The sequence below is a fragment of the Lathyrus oleraceus genome, chromosome 3 (genome assembly GCF_024323335.1).
Source record: "Lathyrus oleraceus cultivar Zhongwan6 chromosome 3, CAAS_Psat_ZW6_1.0, whole genome shotgun sequence".
NCBI classification, from domain to species: Eukaryota; Viridiplantae; Streptophyta; class Magnoliopsida; order Fabales; family Fabaceae; genus Lathyrus; species Lathyrus oleraceus.
In genome coordinates this window covers 169137802-169155212 of record NC_066581.1, presented here as the reverse complement: position 1 = coordinate 169155212, position 17411 = coordinate 169137802, and the positions used below count along the sequence as shown (strand labels likewise).

Genomic DNA, 17411 nt, shown 5'->3' with positions numbered 1-17411 from the left:
TATTCTTATCAAAATATTTAATCTAAAAAAAGTAAAACAACAACAACAATCAAACCTTATTCCATTAAGTGAGATCGGCTACATGAATTAACTCTGATTTGTTTACCCATGCAAGCCCTTCTTCCATGTATATTTTCGTTTTCAAACTATTTTCGAGTAAACTGTTTGCAATAATTACTTAACTGTAGGATATTTGAAGAATCAATCATCAAAATAACTCACAATAACATACAACTTAAATTTAATTAATATCACAATATAAATTTCATTTTATGCAACTGAAATGTTAACAATTAATTTGAAACCCTGAAGATTCAATTAAATGAATATTATTTCACTATCTTCCAATTCAATGCAAATGCAATTTTTCAGAATATATGAATTTCATGAAATACAATCCTAGTCCCCAATTCCATAATATCTGCGTAAGAATTCAAATCAAATTCAATTTTAATTACAAACCTAATCACCAAATCAATCGTTTCTAAGTAAGAATTCAAATCAACCTCAACTTAAAATACAAACCTTAATACCAAAATCGATCATTTATGGGTAAGAATTCAAATCAATTTCAACTTAAAATACAAACCCTAATACCCAAATCGAACGTTTATGTGTAATAAGTCAAATCAACTTGATTTTGAAAAAATATAAAAATTTGTATATGAACAATTACCTGTGAAATGAGGGAATAACTTTGAACCATTGGATGAGGAAATTGAACAACAAAGATGGATTTCTTTTTATATCATTGGATGAACAACACAACCAATATGGAGCATATGAACGTTTGCTCCGAAAGCTATAATTCGAACAGGTATAAAGATACGAAAGTGGATGAGGGAATAGGAAGAATAAGATTTTAGTATGCACCATTGAAGGAAGATGAATGATGATCTAGGAGAAGGAAGAAGAAGATGGAGGACAAATATATTATTTAAGGATTTAAGAATTTCAATTGAAAAAATAAATTTGTCAAATAAAAATAGTTTTTTTTTTAAAATTAAATTCAAATAAAAGTTTTTTTAGATGATAAATTATTATTAACTTAATGAAAGGCTGCTACTTAATAAATGATTTTTTTATATAAGAATGGTTTATTGTAGACCGCCTGCACGGTAACGATCTATTGTTTTTCTATTGGTGAGTTAAAATAATATTTTCAAAGAAGTCAATTTGGTGATTTCACCTTAGAAGTCCCCTTTTCTAAATAGTATGTAGAGCTAGTGAGGGGTCTAGCTCACTGCACATGAATAACTTTCATAATTATTTAATTAAGAGAGTGCATAGATTTTTGGAGGCCCTTCCAATATTGATGCCCTTTAAATATTGAGGCAATGTCGTGTTACACTGTGCACATGTATAGTATTTGGTTATGATGATTTATGTTATGAAATGTGATAACACCTAATTTAATATGAGAAGATTGTCCTTATTTATAAGAATATTTTTGAGTGTATATTATCTAATATAAGATTTTTAATATTTTAAGTTAAGCTAATTGAACAATCTAGAATTTGTTAGTATTAACCGTGAGGAAATAAAACTCAAACGCCTCGAGTTAAAATGTACAAACTCTACCATAGTTTTAAATTGCACTACGTAACCGCAATGCGGCCGCAATATTACGGATACAGATACAATAGTCTCCGCAATTGTGTTAGTGATTTGATCAGAGATCCAACCACATTAGAAACCACATCATCCTATTTCATCCATGTTCAAGTATTTTCATTGAATCTCAAAGTTTAGAATAACAGGACTCAATTTACAATGAAAAACTATAACATTAGGTATTTTTTAAGAATGTCTTTCAAACATTTCTCTTTAAAAATTTATGCTCCAACCGCCACAATACGCATTGCATCAATCGCAATATCCACAATCGCAACACCCACAAGCACACAGTAATTTAAAACCATGAATTCCACTATTTTCTACTATTTTTCGCCCATCTTTTTCTCTTTCCATGTCAGTAGGTATCCTTACCAGGGGCTAGCGATTTCTTCGAGTTTACGAATTCAGGATTGAAGCATGGGTTTAATCTATGCGAATATCTATTTCTACGCTCTCTTGCATTGCAGCTTAATTTTTCAAGCTTACTTGAATTTCATGCAGATGCATTTTCTTCGCGACGCATGGCACGTGAGTTGTTACCGTATTTTGTTTAGCTTCAGTAGTATACAACAGATCAAATTTGTGCTCATGAGCATTTGTTACCCTAATTTAATTATATTTATACCTGTAACCTTGATGTATCAATTCCATAATTCCTCTTAAACTAAATAATTAGATGCACCTAAGATATTCTTGTTGTGAGAAATCACATCATGGGTTATTATCTTTTTACTGTTTGAACTAGTGGGACCTATTACTGCGTTTTGATAATCAATTAGCTCTGAGTTGATTTTGTTTTGTTTAAACAGCTAACGATATTGCGTAATTGGTTACAGATTATTAGTTTCAGTTTTTTGTTTTGTTACTTGTGTTCTAATCTCACTACGCCAAATAAGGGAAAAGAGGGCGCTTTTTTTGGGCTATAACAGCGTTTTAAAGCGCCCTCTAATCTGGCGCTGGCATAGGTAAAGACAACGCTTTTTTTCCTGGTGAAAGCGCTCTCTAAAGTGGCTCTTTAAGCCCTTTAAGGGTCACTTTAGAGGGCGCTTTTTAAAGAAAGCGCCCTCTAAAGTGGAAACTTTTAAGGGTTTAGAGGGCGCTTTTACTGGAAAGCGCCCTCTAAAGTGGAAACTTTTAAGGGTTTAGAGGGCGCTTTTACTGGAAAGCGCCCTCTAAAGTGGAAATTTAAAGGGTTTAGAGGGCGCTTATTTTGGAAAGCGCCCTCTAAAGTGGGTGGTTATTTAAAATTTTTTTTTTAAAAAGCGCTATACTTTTTTATTTATTTTAGACGACCTGTATATTGAAGCAGTACACCTAAAACTGTATAATTTGAAGCCCTTTTCACACATTGCATTCAACAAGCCTTATATACAACAATCCATACATATACAACAATCCATTGATATATAATCGTTTAACTTCTAAAGATTCTAAATATACAACCAATTCATAACTTAAAAAGAAATAAAACTAAGTAGCAAAAGCATCTCTGAGATGTATGTTTTTTTTAGTTCTTTATTGTTAACTATGAATAAAACTAAGTAGCAAAAGCATCTCTGAGAATATGCATGTCAATAGCAGTACTCAAAAGATCTTTAAAAACCCTAAGGATATATGTTCAAAGACTCCAAAAAATTACTTTGAAGTATGAGTTCTCTACCAAATCCAAAAATGGAGTTAATAGCCAGTGCAGCAGCTAAAACGATGTCAAACGGGGTGGCTTCTGTGTAGTCTCGCCTTGATACATCAATCTGCGCTTCTTTGAAGCACCTTGATACTGGTAGATGATGTTGTAGAGGCATTGCCTAAGATTTATGATGTCAAACATCTCTATAAATGTTAAATCCGCTGTCCTGGATTTAGCACCAGCATAGCGCTGGTACTCCTCAAACACAGAAGACAGACACCAGTTCTGCATCTTTCTGAAGCAACCAACTACACAACCTGTTCTATGCTGCATTACAGAAGAAAAATCATCATTAGAACAAACAATTAGGAATTCAAAACAGAAATTCAGAATTGAGAAGATAAACTTGCAAGTGATCAATCTTATACCTTTCCTCGTTTGCAATGAATCAAAACAGGGTGATTTCTCACATCTGAAACCAGACAAAATTAAGGAACTAGATATCTAACAAACAAGAGAAACACCAACAAAGATATACAAAAAATCTGCATTTCAAAGTTGAATAAGCTTGCTTCAAATACCAAGTAAAATTTTCAAAGCCTCCATAATAGAATCACTGAGAATAGGTAAAGAAACTTCGTGCAGAAAAATACAAAGATTTATTAACTCTAAAATAAATAAATAAAAGATAAAACCAAAAATGAATCACCAATCCACATAGGTCAAATTTCATGATTATTAGCAGCTAACACCAACCCATATTTATGATAAACCCCAAACCCCCTTTTTCCCCTAATTATACAATTAAACCTAAAACCCTAATCTAATAATCTACAAAAATAACACAATCACAGAAAAAAATTCAAACTTTGAGTAATACACATACATTTCATGATTTCAATGAAATTTCATTAACAAAATTCAGAATGATTCAAACAATCACAGACTTTTTAACAACAATCAAAACCCAATTCAAAACATCATACATTGAAATAACATGATTAAACACATTTGAACACATATATGATGAATACGAATATAAAAAATTACCATTTTCCCCTCAATTCCAAATTGAAATAGACGAATATTCTGTGATTTAAGAAACTCCAAATTCTCCTCCGGATAGGGTTCAGGACACAAGTATCTGCATCAATTCGAAAAAAGTTTCACCCTAACCATATATATATATATATATATATATATATATATATATATATATATATATATATATATATATATATATATATATATATATATATATATATATATATATATATATATATATAACATCAATAAATCAATAAATAAAGAGTCATTTTAATCATAGTAAACAATAAAGAACTAAAAAAAATGGAACAGTTGGTGAAATTTAACCCATAATGCCTAGTCTCCATTGCTAGCATTGCAACACAATAATTATTGTTGAGAATACTCAATAAATGTATGAACCAAGAAAAATGAAACCAAAAATGAACAATAGCGAACGTCAGAAGAGAAACCAAGTAATATGAAGATTAGAAAAATACCTATGGTGTCAAAATCGAACAGCTAACAACGAATTAATAGAAGGAGGAAACGTCGTAGATCTAACAGAGGTGGAAGGAGAACGCCTTAGAAGTAGCGAAAATCGTAGCAGTGAGAACCCTAACGTGAAAAAGAACGAAAATAACAGAGAGTGAAATAACAAAATGCACAGTATGTTATAATTTTAATGTTTACTAAAGGGGACCTTAGAGGGCGCTTGTGGAAAAAAAACGTCCTCTAAAGGGGACCTAAGAGGGCGCTTATGAAAGTGCTCTCTAAGGCTTTCCAAAAGCGTTTTATAAACTGGAAATGCACATGGACTTATAGAGCGCTTTTTTAAAAGCGCCCTCTAAGGGTAACCTTAGAGGGCGCTTTCTAAAAAGCGCCCTGTATTGTTGTCCCTCTATCTCCTCCTTATTTTTTCGCTTCACCTTAGAGGGCGCTTTATTACAAAAGCGCCCTCTAAAGTGCGTTGTCTATTCCAGTTGTTCGCTCCTTATTTTTTGGCTTCACTTTAGAGTGCGCTTTTGTAATAAAGCGCCCTCTAAGGTGCGTTGTCTATTCCAGTTTTTGGCGTAGTGTCTATTGAAATTGTATATACAAGGTATTATTGTTAAGTTTAATGCATATGTGAATGAGCATTCTCACCCTCAATTATCCTCTCTAATTCCCTCTTACTCTCTCCATATTCATTACTCCATTTTTCACCAATTCTTGTTTACGCATCGTAAAATGTCACTCGGAACCTATTTTGATTGGATGCTTTTTCATGAGATCAATCTTGGATTTTTACCCTTGTAATCCATTGCTCTATGCTAGAAAATAAATCTGAAAAATTTATCTGTAATAAAATGAAATCAAGTATAATATATAAAAGGAATGCTTAATTTGATCCTTCAAAACATATTTTTACAAGAGGTTTTTACCGTACAATTAATAGCTAAAAGTTCATAGAATTTTACTTCTTTAGAATAATCTCTCATTTTAGATATAAAAGTAAAACATATAAGTAAGCAACTGGTTGATGAAAATTTCACAACTTTTGAAACAGTATGTAGTAACACTTTAATTTCAAGGATTAATTAATTTGGTAACCAAGACCATAACTGCGTATTAAAGTAGCTAATAAAAAGTTTATTCTTTTGTAATGCAGAATATGTAAGAAAGAAACATGGAGTATAAGAAGTAAAGCCATGGTCCCCTGCCACCGATTTCAGCTATAAGAATTGCAAGTATGCTCTTTGTCTGGTAATGGAGATGATGAAGCCATTAGCCACCTCCTCTATCAGACATAGGTGTAAAGCATTATGCTTCCATAGCCATGCAAGCTGCAGAATGTCCAATTCTCAACATCCCACTTTCAATGACGTGTCCAACCTTCACCACCCTCTCTTCTCTATAAATTACCACTTCTCATTAAGGTTCTCCGCATCACAACCAACATTCTCTTAGTATCTCTCTTCATGGCTAAGCTTCTTGCACTTTCTCTTTCATTCTGTTTTCTACTTTTGGGTGGCTGTTTTGCTTTGACAGAACAGCCACAGCAAAATGAGTGCCAGCTAGAACGCCTCGATGCCCTCGAGCCTGATAACCGTATAGAATCGGAAGGTGGGCTCATTGAGACTTGGAATCCCAACAACAAGCAATTCCGATGTGCTGGTGTGGCCCTCTCTCGTGCTACCCTTCAACGCAACGCCCTTCGCAGACCTTACTACTCCAATGCTCCCCAAGAAATTTTCATCCAACAAGGTTACTTATTTTGATCTTATACCAACTTCTTTACGTACATTACATGCATATTAGCATACTAATTAGTGTTCTACTATACCAATTACAGGTAATGGATATTTTGGCATGGTATTCCCCGGTTGTCCTGAGACCTTTGAAGAGCCACAAGAATCTGAACAAGGAGAGGGACGCAGGTACAGAGACAGACATCAAAAGGTTAACCGATTCAGAGAGGGTGATATCATTGCAGTTCCTACTGGTATTGTATTTTGGATGTACAACGACCAAGACACTCCAGTTATTGCCGTCTCTCTTACTGACATTAGAAGCTCCAATAACCAGCTTGATCAGATGCCTAGGGTGAGCACTGAGCATAATTAAACTTCCCATATAAGATAATATGTTGTCCAAAACAGTAACATAGATTCTATCTATCTATGTTTGACAGAGATTCTATCTTGCTGGGAACCACGAGCAAGAGTTTCTACAATACCAGCATCAACAAGGAGGAAAGCAAGAACAAGAAAATGAAGGCAACAACATTTTCAGTGGCTTCAAGAGGGATTTCTTGGAAGATGCTTTCAACGTGAACAGGCATATAGTAGACAGACTTCAAGGCAGGAATGAAGACGAAGAGAAGGGAGCCATTGTCAAAGTGAAAGGTGGACTCAGCATCATAAGCCCACCCGAGAAGCAAGCGCGCCACCAGAGAGGCAGCAGACAAGAGGAAGATGAAGATGAAGAGAAGCAGCCGCGCCACCAGAGAGGCAGCAGACAAGAGGAAGAGGAAGATGAAGATGAAGAGAGGCAGCCGCGTCATCAAAGGAGAAGAGGAGAGGAGGAAGAAGAAGACAAGAAAGAGCGCGGCGGCAGCCAAAAAGGCAAAAGCAGAAGGCAAGGAGACAATGGGCTTGAGGAAACAGTTTGCACTGCTAAACTTCGATTGAACATTGGCCCGTCTTCATCACCAGACATCTACAACCCTGAAGCTGGTAGAATCAAAACTGTTACCAGCCTGGACCTCCCAGTTCTCAGGTGGCTCAAACTAAGTGCTGAGCATGGATCTCTCCACAAAGTATGTTTTTTCATCATTTAATTTGTTTTTCCATGAATCAATTTCATGTCGAACTATGTGTTGGAGAATAATAGCTAACTCATTACAATCTTCATACAGAATGCTATGTTTGTGCCTCACTACAACCTGAATGCAAACAGTATAATATACGCATTGAAGGGACGTGCAAGGCTACAAGTAGTGAACTGCAATGGCAACACCGTGTTTGATGGAGAGCTAGAAGCCGGACGTGCATTGACAGTGCCACAAAACTATGCTGTGGCTGCAAAGTCACTAAGCGACAGGTTCTCATATGTAGCATTCAAGACCAATGATAGAGCTGGTATTGCAAGACTTGCAGGGACATCATCAGTTATAAATAATCTGCCGTTGGATGTGGTTGCAGCTACATTCAACCTGCAGAGGAATGAGGCAAGGCAGCTCAAGTCCAACAATCCCTTCAAATTTCTAGTTCCAGCTCGTCAGTCTGAGAACAGAGCTTCGGCTTAGATTTCGCACCAAATCAATGAAAGTAATGAATAAGAAAACTAAGGCTTAGATGCCTTTGTTACTTGTGTAAAATAACTCGAGTCATGTACCTTTTTGCGGAAACAGAATAAATAAAAGGTAAAATTTCAGTGCTCTATGCTTTTCTACTCCAAGTTATAACCAGATGATATATAACAATCACAATAAATAAATGTGAGTAAAAAAATATTGAAGAAAAATGATGTATTGGAATTATAACTAGCCGGACTGGATTTAAGGAGTTACAATGAAATTTTTTGAGATAGCTTGGAGGATGTTTGATTCTAGTAGATTTTTTCACACTGTTATGGGTATTTTAAATATAAATAATGTGGGTAATAATAGGGATGCATATTAGAGTTGGAGTCATAAATGTAACTGGGGATCCATGAAGGAATCATAAAAAAAGAACAGCATCATCATCAGTGGCATAGTGAGTGACATTGGAAGCAAATGAAGTGACATTATCATTGTGATACTTATAAGGAAAAATATCCGCTTAAAAAAACATGTCTAGAAATGAATGTGCTATCCAGATACATGTCATAAAGATCATAAACCTCAGGTTTACATCAGACAAAAATCCACTTCCTAACTCTAGGGTCAAGCTTATCCCTTCTTAGCATCAAGGTGTTGGCAAAGGATAAGCAACAAACACTTTTAGATCAATAAAAGTAGGTGAAGATTGAAACAAAATCTCATAGGTAGTTATGTTGTTTATCACATGAGAAAAGGCAATTTATTAATGCCGAGAGTGACATGGCATAAAGCAAAAGACCAAAACCGTTTTGAAAGTCTTGAGGGAAAAAGCAAAGATCTAATAACATTCAATAGGTGTCTATGTTTTCTCTCAACAACAGAATTTATTGTGAAGTTTCTACACAATTCTGATGTAAAATGCTGAAGGAGATATAAAAGGAAGACATATTAAGTTACACTCCATTATCACTTTGTAGAAACAAATTTAACAAAAACTAGAAATGCAAGATTTAGTGCCAAACTTATTTTTCATAAAGATTGCTCAAGTAAATTTAGAAAATGTTGTCAACAATAGTAAAGGAAAATTGATAATTTTTAAGGAAATGTTGATAATAGACCCCAAATGTCCATTTGTATGAGATCAACACATTTTAAAGATACCTGAACACTAGTAGGAGAAGGTAATTTTGTTGGTTAGAAAAATGACAATGATCACAAATGATGCTCTTATTAGATTATATGTATTTAAAATTCTTAAAAAGTTGTTCTAAAACAATGTGAGAACATAAAGCATATACTCTAACACGGACAACTGAAATGACATAGACATGTTGACACTATTGATATAAAAAACATATACTAACACTATATATAATAATATATATTATATATATATATATATAATATATATATATATTATATATAATATATATATATATATATATATATATATATATATATATATATTTATTACAATTAAATAAAATAAATATTATTTATAAAGGTCTAAATTAAGAATCAAAATATATACATAGACATCTAAATTGAAAAATTTATTTATCCATCTACTATAAAAAAAAAGTTTAAAATATTTAATGTCTTTAAATCCTCATGATTAGCATTTTTTCACGTCTTCATTTCTTATACATGTGTTCAAGAAGTGTATAAAGTATTGAAACAAAGAGATAAAATTTGTACATCAAGCTCTGCCATAGTCATGAGACAGCAGATGAACGAAAGTAATCACGAAATGGTCCATAAATTGACTCAACAAATGGGTGCCATACTTAAACAGTTAATTCAAGATTCGACTCAGAGTTACCAAGAACACCTCAACCGGAAACCCCAGTCTGACATGAGGAGTTGTTCGACGAAACGATTGACCAAGAACACCAAGTGGTCGAACCAATACCCAGGGTGGTCCAACGGTCTCCCGTTGTGTTAGTCAATAGAAATCAAGATCCCGACCATGTGGTCAGGAAGGTTCGACAAGATGCAATGGCTGGGGAACAAAATTTATAGGCCATTGTCGAATGAATCATGGTTCGAAATGGGGTAAACCCAAGCCTTCAAAGGCCAACGTATCCGTCTCCATTACCAAACTTTGTTTTACAAACAAAACTACCTTAGGGATGGAAGGTTCCAAAGTTCACCAAGTTCACTGGAGACACTAAAGAGTCCACTGTGGAACATGTTTCTAGATATCAAACAAAAGCTGGTGACATAGAAACAATGAGGACTTGAAAATGAAATATTTCCCAAGTTCCCTCACAAAGAACGCGTTCACTTGGTTTACGATGCTACTTCCACAATCCGTCCATACGTGGAAGCAATTAGAGAGATTGTTCCATGAACAGTTCTATATGGGACTTTTGAAAATAAGTTTGAAAGAACTGGCCAGCGTCAAACGAAAGACCTCTGAGGCAATCGATCAATATCTTAACAGGTTTAGACTTTTAAAAACAAGATGATTTACTCAAGTCCCTCAGCACGAATTAGTCTAAATAGACGCAAGCGGTTTAGACTATTCTATCAGGAAAAAGTTAGACACACAATATCTTAAGGATATGGCACAATTAGCTGATAGAGTTCGAAAGATCGAACGCTTGAAAGTTAAAAAAACCAAAATTGATAGATACCATAAGAAATAGAAAGTGTTTTATGTAGCAGCTGACGAATACTCTTCTGACGATGAAGAGCTTGTCGACGAAAGCGAAGTCAACGTGGCTGAGCTCAAGCCAGGACCTCCTTACACGTGTAAATTGTTGAAACCATCAAACGGGAAAAGTCCCATCGAAATGGAGAAAACGGATCAATACGTTGCTAAAACTTACACTTTCGATGTGTTTAAATGTGACGAGATATTTGATTTATTAGTTAGAGATGGTCAAATTATTATTCCTCAAGGTTTAAAAGATCCTTGATCGGGAAAATAGCAAGTGTACTATTTTGCTGATGTAGTAATAAGAGGAATGTTTCCCAAAGATCGATCTCGAGGATTGCGCAGCAATATATGAGTAAACAATCACTCAATTGAATAAAAAGTAATAGTTTGGGTTTTGTAAAATTCACTGTAAGGAGAAATAAAATAAATAAATATTTTCACAGATTATAATGATATGCCAAAGATGGTGTATGAAAATCTCTTGTAATGACCCTTGAGTGTATATCTCCTTAATAATGAAAATTGTTTCAATTACCAGATCTTAAGATTGTTTTCCTCTATGACCTCGGAGGAAAACATTTGGTATTCAATCTAACCTCTAAGTCCTTAGGTGATTATGATGAAACCAAGTCATTTTAATTTAACAAAAATAAACCAGTAACCATAGGGTTCCCTAGTCCTAGGTGATATCTATCAAAACCTTAACAATTGCAATCCTATTAATCGTTAACCATACACCAATCTTAATTTTTCTGATAAAGAAGCATTACACAGATTACACAGTGAAATTGATAACAAATAACATATATTAAGGAAAATCTAACATCAGAGTCATTACATGATCAATTCAGGGACACCCCCTGGCATTGGGGGGTTTAGCCTCTCATATTATTCAAATTAGATACAAGATAAAATTGAGACATTACATAAAGATCGGAATCCCGTTGATCTTCAATCGCGTCCGCTCTTGAAGGATCTCCGTTCTTCTTCGCTTTCCACTGCTTCAATCTTGATCGTCTCTAATTTTTGATCGTGTAAAAAGTCCCTCTCTTCATATTCAAATCCCCTGTAAATAGTTCCTGATGACAATTTTTATCTAGCAAAAGTCCAAAATACCCTCCGACATAAGCCGTGCCAAAAACAACACAAAACTGGAAAATCAAGTGTCCAAGCCAACACTGGCCGTGTCAGGCAACACGACAGGCCGTGTTGGGCTTCTGGTGCAAACAGGCTTGACACACCCCTTCAGGGAGGCTGACAAGGGCACCTGTGTCAGCTCCCTGTTTTTCCTTTTCCAAGTGTCTTCTCCTGACACGGCTTGTGTTGGGCAACACGGGTGGTCGTGTCAAGACTACTGTACTGTTCAATTTTCTTCTTCCGACGGGCCCAGAACGTCTGATTTGCTTATCTATCCCTCCGGTACACTTGCTTACACCTGAAATCAATAGAACTACCATAAAGGGACATAAAATGGAGTATGATGATGCATATAACATGTAATCAACAACTGGAAACAACAATACAAAACTTCTAAATTACTAAACAAAACAATAAAATAAGTGGACTAATGTGTTACCGACTTCGTACAAAGGTGCCGAATGAGTGTCAGAAAACAAGTAAAATTGGAGACTGATCACAACCCCAAACTTATCTCATTGCTTGTCCTAAAGTGATGCTCGAGACATCAGGACGGATACCCCCAAATTTCGCATCCACAATGCTACTGCGATCTTTCACGATCTCCTGTTCACTTTTCAATCACAGTTTTACTCTTTCCCGATTTCCGACTTCAACTACACTTTCCCTTTGACGCATCTTTTGGCCTGTAGCTTTTCACACTCTCACCAAATCTCTCGGGATCAAAGTGTTTACACTCAAGAAAAATAGAGCATGCAAAGTCAACTCTTAAGTTTGAAATACATATACCTTCATAACAAGGAACACACAACACAAACAATTCGAGGATTTTTTGGGTTATAGCGGGGCTAGGGTGTAAGATGGTGAGTCAACACACAAAAAAAAAGGAATACTAGGGGTTCAGGCTCAGATTTCATGTTATTACCCTCGTAATTATTATTCAATTTAAAAATCGGGGGTATTTCTTTGGGACACCGTTCTTGTTGGGATTCATTGGCTCATATATTTTCTTTTATTGCTCTTTTGAGCATGATTTTTGCCAACCTTAATACTTCTCGATAAGTGCTTCATGATCTTTTTTTCTCTTTTTTTTCCTTTGAATTTTCTCATCTTTTTGCACTTATCTACAATTCATCGGTGTTCCCAACATTTTCATGAAACCCCAAGCTTAGGCTTTTCCGCAATTTCGGGATAAACAACACTTATCTAAGCAAGATGTGGTAGTGTATGAGTTTATGGTTATATACAGTGGTTAAATAACAAACAAAACGAAATATGGCTCAAAATTTGGTGAACGAAGGGTAATAATGGCGGGTTGGCTGGAAAGGCTCAGGGTTAAAATAAAAATAATGCCTCAGTGTGTACAGTGTGTTATGAAATTTCAGTATCTCTAATGCAAACCCAGAGAGACAGAGACATACCTGAACAACTCTCATGATGACAAGTGTTTGGCTTTTTGTAGTCCTCACCATGTTTTGTCTAGCTTGCAGGCTTCCAAGATATCTCTCAGTGTAATGTAGCTTCGTCTTCACTTCGGTTACAGAGTATCCCTAAGAAGTCCATTGACAGAGAGTCGCGTCCAATTTTTCGGGCCAGTAGCATCAACTTTCGGGGGTTTCCAGAAGAGCAAGTAGAGGGGTGTGTCTTCCATCCAATCGCTCCAAGCTTCATCATTCATCCGGCACGAATGTCCTTTAATTGTAACACATAGAGTACCACACAACTAATTAAAAAAATACTAAGAACAAAACAAACAACAAAAATAACAAATAATAACCCCCCCCCCCCCCCCCCCACACACACACACACACTTGAACTAAACATTGTCCGTAATGTTTAATCCAAGATAAAGAGGGACTCACACCGGTTCATTGAGGTGGAGGAAATTGCAACATCAGAGGTTGCATCATCGCGTGCATCTCGTCCATCAGAGTCTCTTGACGGGCTTGCTATACGCCTTAGCGTGTTTGCTCTGCTCAGAGATCGCCAATTTCTGTTTGCATCCATGACCATTGGTTCGGCATCACATACCAACACCTGGGTGCATGGAGTCCTCTGGTGGAGCAGCAAATTACTCTTGATCCTGCATCTCTTCCTGTACTTCTTCCTCAGGTGGGTCACCTGCAGCAAATGTGTCAGCATTGTGCTCGTCCATATCATCTTGGACGACACTCTCATATAGCCAATTGGCCGTGTTGGAAATTCTAATTCGTGCAGGGTCAGGAAGAGCCATAATAAACTGACCTGAACTCATTAAGGCATAATAATCAGAAACTTTTGAAATCATACCTTGCTAGACCAATGTGTTCATGTCCAGTTTGTGCTTACCTGCCACCGATGTCTCATTAAGTGCAGTAGGGTCATATCCGAAATGGTGGGAAATTTGAGTGATGATGCCTCCTATGGAGATTCCCCATTGGGTTGCTCTCCCCACGTGACCCAGATAATCCGCAATAAATGCTGCAATGCTCACAGCTACCCGGTTTGCCATGGAAAATAAAAAGAACAGTTCCCTCTGGGTGGCTACACCTGTGCTATCACCCCTGTCAAAAAGTGTGAAAGCCAACACCTTCTAGGCATACCTGAAACAATGATTTTGAATGCTCAATTCCTTCGCCCCTTTAGCCACATAGTCTGATCGTCCCGTAATGGCCAACCAGAAATTCTTAGCATCAAAACTGTCTGGTACAGCTCTGGGGCCATAAAAGGGTAGGCGAAGAATTTTACCCAGCTGCTCCACTGTCAACTCGTGGTCGACATTGTATAACCTGAAAGACATTGTTCCTCCAAAATACATTGTTGTACCCGTCCAACCTTTTTTCAGCTTGAACCCAATTGTGCTCAAGAATTCTAAAGTGATGCGCTCATAGATTGGCGCTTCACAATGCACAAACTCAAGCATTCCGAGGACATGGAACATCCTATCCAATCCTTCAGACAAACCTAATTAAAATAAAGTATCGGAGCAAAGGTACCTTGTCGGAGTGATTTTCCTTTTGACGTGAGATGTGTACCTCCGTTCATGCTCTGGGTTGTCAAAGATGATATCATGTGAGTTCGGATGACGGATTGTCCGTTTCCATGGACGGGATGATTCCACATCTGTTTGCTTCCTTTTGGAAATTCGTTTCAGTGACATTTTTTATTCCTGCAACACAATTTATCACCCAAAAAAAAGTATGGAAAACGGAAAAAAGATTACCATAGCCTTGTAGAGGATGGCGAGTAGAGAAACTTTTGTGAAGGGTGCCAACAATTTGGATAGAGTAAGGTGCTAAAGTGCGGAGCTTTAAGGTGGTGTGGTTATGGAGGAAGGTTAAGAACAAATGAGGAAGGAGAGGGATGATGTGAAAATGAGAGAGAGAGTGAAAGAAAATCAGAATTTATTGGTAGATTAAGGGTAAAATGTGTTTAAATGGTGGAAAATCCGGGTGGGGTCCACAAAAGCACAAAAAGAATTTTTTTGAAAAATATGGTCGTTGGGTCTGACACGGGCCATGTCAGCTGACACAGGTGGCCATGTCAGGCCATTGTAATTTGATGGCTCCTTCAGTAGAGTTGACACGGGACGTGTCAGTTGACACAGGAGGCCATGTCATCCTACTGTAAAATTTTTGCTTTTCCCTTGCTTGCCTGACATGGGTCGTGTCAGGTGACACGAGCACCCGTGTCAGGGCCCTGTTTTTCCAAATAATTTCTTATTTTTCGATTGTTTTTGGTTATTACCCTGTTCTCTGGTATCCGACAATCTTATATGAGTTTAACTCAACCTTTCTCTCCTGTACTATGCGATGTAACTGTGAACCTACGTATAAACCTGTAAACACACCAAACATGGAAATAGTTAAAATAAAACCGCGTGAGTTTCCTCCCACGAAGCGCTGCGTTTAACGTCGCATGGCTCGACGGTCGTCTCCCTCATCCGTGGAGACGAACACTATCGATCAGACCACTTTGTGACGGACCCGACCACCTGGATTTCAACTTTCCTGGAAAAAGCTTTAATCTGGAGTTGAACAAGAGCACCAACTGTCCCTCGACAAACTCTTTTCTCTATAGCTTCTGATCGTTCGATTTCTTTGTCTTTTCTTTGTATAGCTTGATGTTCTCATATGCTTGATTCCGAAACTCCTCTAACTCGTGGAGCTGAAGGATTCGGGACTCACCTGCTTTAGCCAGATCATAATTCAAGAATTTGGATGCCCAAAATGCTTTGTGCTCCAACTCTAGTGGCAAGTGACAAGCTTTACCATAAACCAACTGATACGGAGACATACCTATGGGTGTTTTGAAATCCGTTATGTACGCCCATAATGCATCTTCTAATTTTAATGCCCAATCTCTCCTAGATGCACAAACAGTCTTTTCCAATATTTGCTTTATCTGCCTGTTGGACACTTCGACCTGGCCACTCGTTTGAGGGTGATACGGAGTGGCGATCTTGTGTTTAACATTATACTTCTTTAGCAGATTCTCCATCAGTTTGTTCAAAAAGTGAGTGCCTTCATCGCTAGTAAGTGCTCTTGGCACCCCGAATCTCGAAAAGATATTATTCTTCAGAAATGTCACCACCACTTTAGCGTCATTGGTGGGCAATGCCACATCTTTCACCCACTTTGATACATAGTCAACTGCTACCAAGATGTAATTTTTCCCATAGGATGGTGGAAATGGCCCCATGAAGTCTATTCCCCAGACATCAAACAATTAAACCTCAAGCATACCATTTTGTAGCATTTGATTTCTCTTAGAAATATTCCCCGTTCTTTGACATCTGTCGTATTCTTTGACGATGTCCTGGGCATCTTTGAACAATGTGGGCCAATATAGACCTGATTGAAGAACTTTGGTCGTTGTTCGGTCACCAGTGAAGTGTCATCCATAGTCTGAATCATGACAAGCTCTAAGTACATCCCTTTGCTCCTCCTCCAAGACACATCTTCTGACCAGCCCATCCACTCCTCTTTTGTATAGAAATGGGTCATCCCACAAGTAAAACCTACAATCACGAACAAACTTTTTCTTTTTGTTAGAATCCACTTGAGAAGTCTCGGCTTAGAGTCTTGCTTAGCAGACAGATATTTCAAAGCGGCATGGTATGTATACAATACAACCTTTGATCCTAAAAAATATTGCCTGAACTTGTCAAAAGCGTAAACCACAGCCAACAACTCTTTTTCCGTGGTTGCATAGTTCATTTGTGCCGGATTCAACACATGACTAGCATAGTAAATGACATGTAATAACTTCTCTCTTCGTTGTCCTAAGACTGCCCCTACAGCAATATCACTAGCATCACACATGATCTCAAATGGAAGAGGCCAATCGGAGGTAATAACAGTGGATGCTGAAATCAGTTTGCTCTTCAATGTCTCAAAGGCCATGGTGCATTCTTTGTTGAACATAAACGCCTTATCTTTAACCAATAGAGTGGTCAGTGGTTTAGCAATTTTTGAGAAATCTCTTATGAGCCTGCGGTAAAAACCTGTGTGTCCTAAGAAACTCCTAATACCCTTCTCATTCACCAGGGGTGGGAGTTTAGAGATCACTTC

At 36.9% G+C, this 17411-nt stretch overlaps 1 protein-coding gene and 1 pseudogene across 2 annotated transcripts; one reads left to right on the top strand and one right to left on the bottom strand.

The window, feature by feature from the left end:
- Nucleotides 1-3313: 3313 nt before the first annotated feature.
- LOC127130267 (tyrosine-protein phosphatase DSP3) lies at nucleotides 3314-5469 on the bottom strand. The gene is made up of 5 exons (XM_051059305.1): nucleotides 5465-5469; nucleotides 4279-4388; nucleotides 3826-3879; nucleotides 3673-3716; nucleotides 3314-3571 (listed from the first exon to the last, which is right to left on the bottom strand). The coding sequence occupies exons 1-5, from the start codon at nucleotides 5467-5469 to the stop codon at nucleotides 3314-3316; spliced, it is 471 nt and encodes a 156-aa protein (XP_050915262.1).
- A 535-nt stretch (nucleotides 5470-6004) lies between these two features.
- Nucleotides 6005-8194, top strand: LOC127126045 (legumin A-like; annotated as a pseudogene). The gene is made up of 4 exons (XR_007804887.1): nucleotides 6005-6517; nucleotides 6606-6856; nucleotides 6945-7571; nucleotides 7671-8194. The product of XR_007804887.1 is annotated as a legumin A-like (transcript).
- Nucleotides 8195-17411: the final 9217 nt, after the last annotated feature.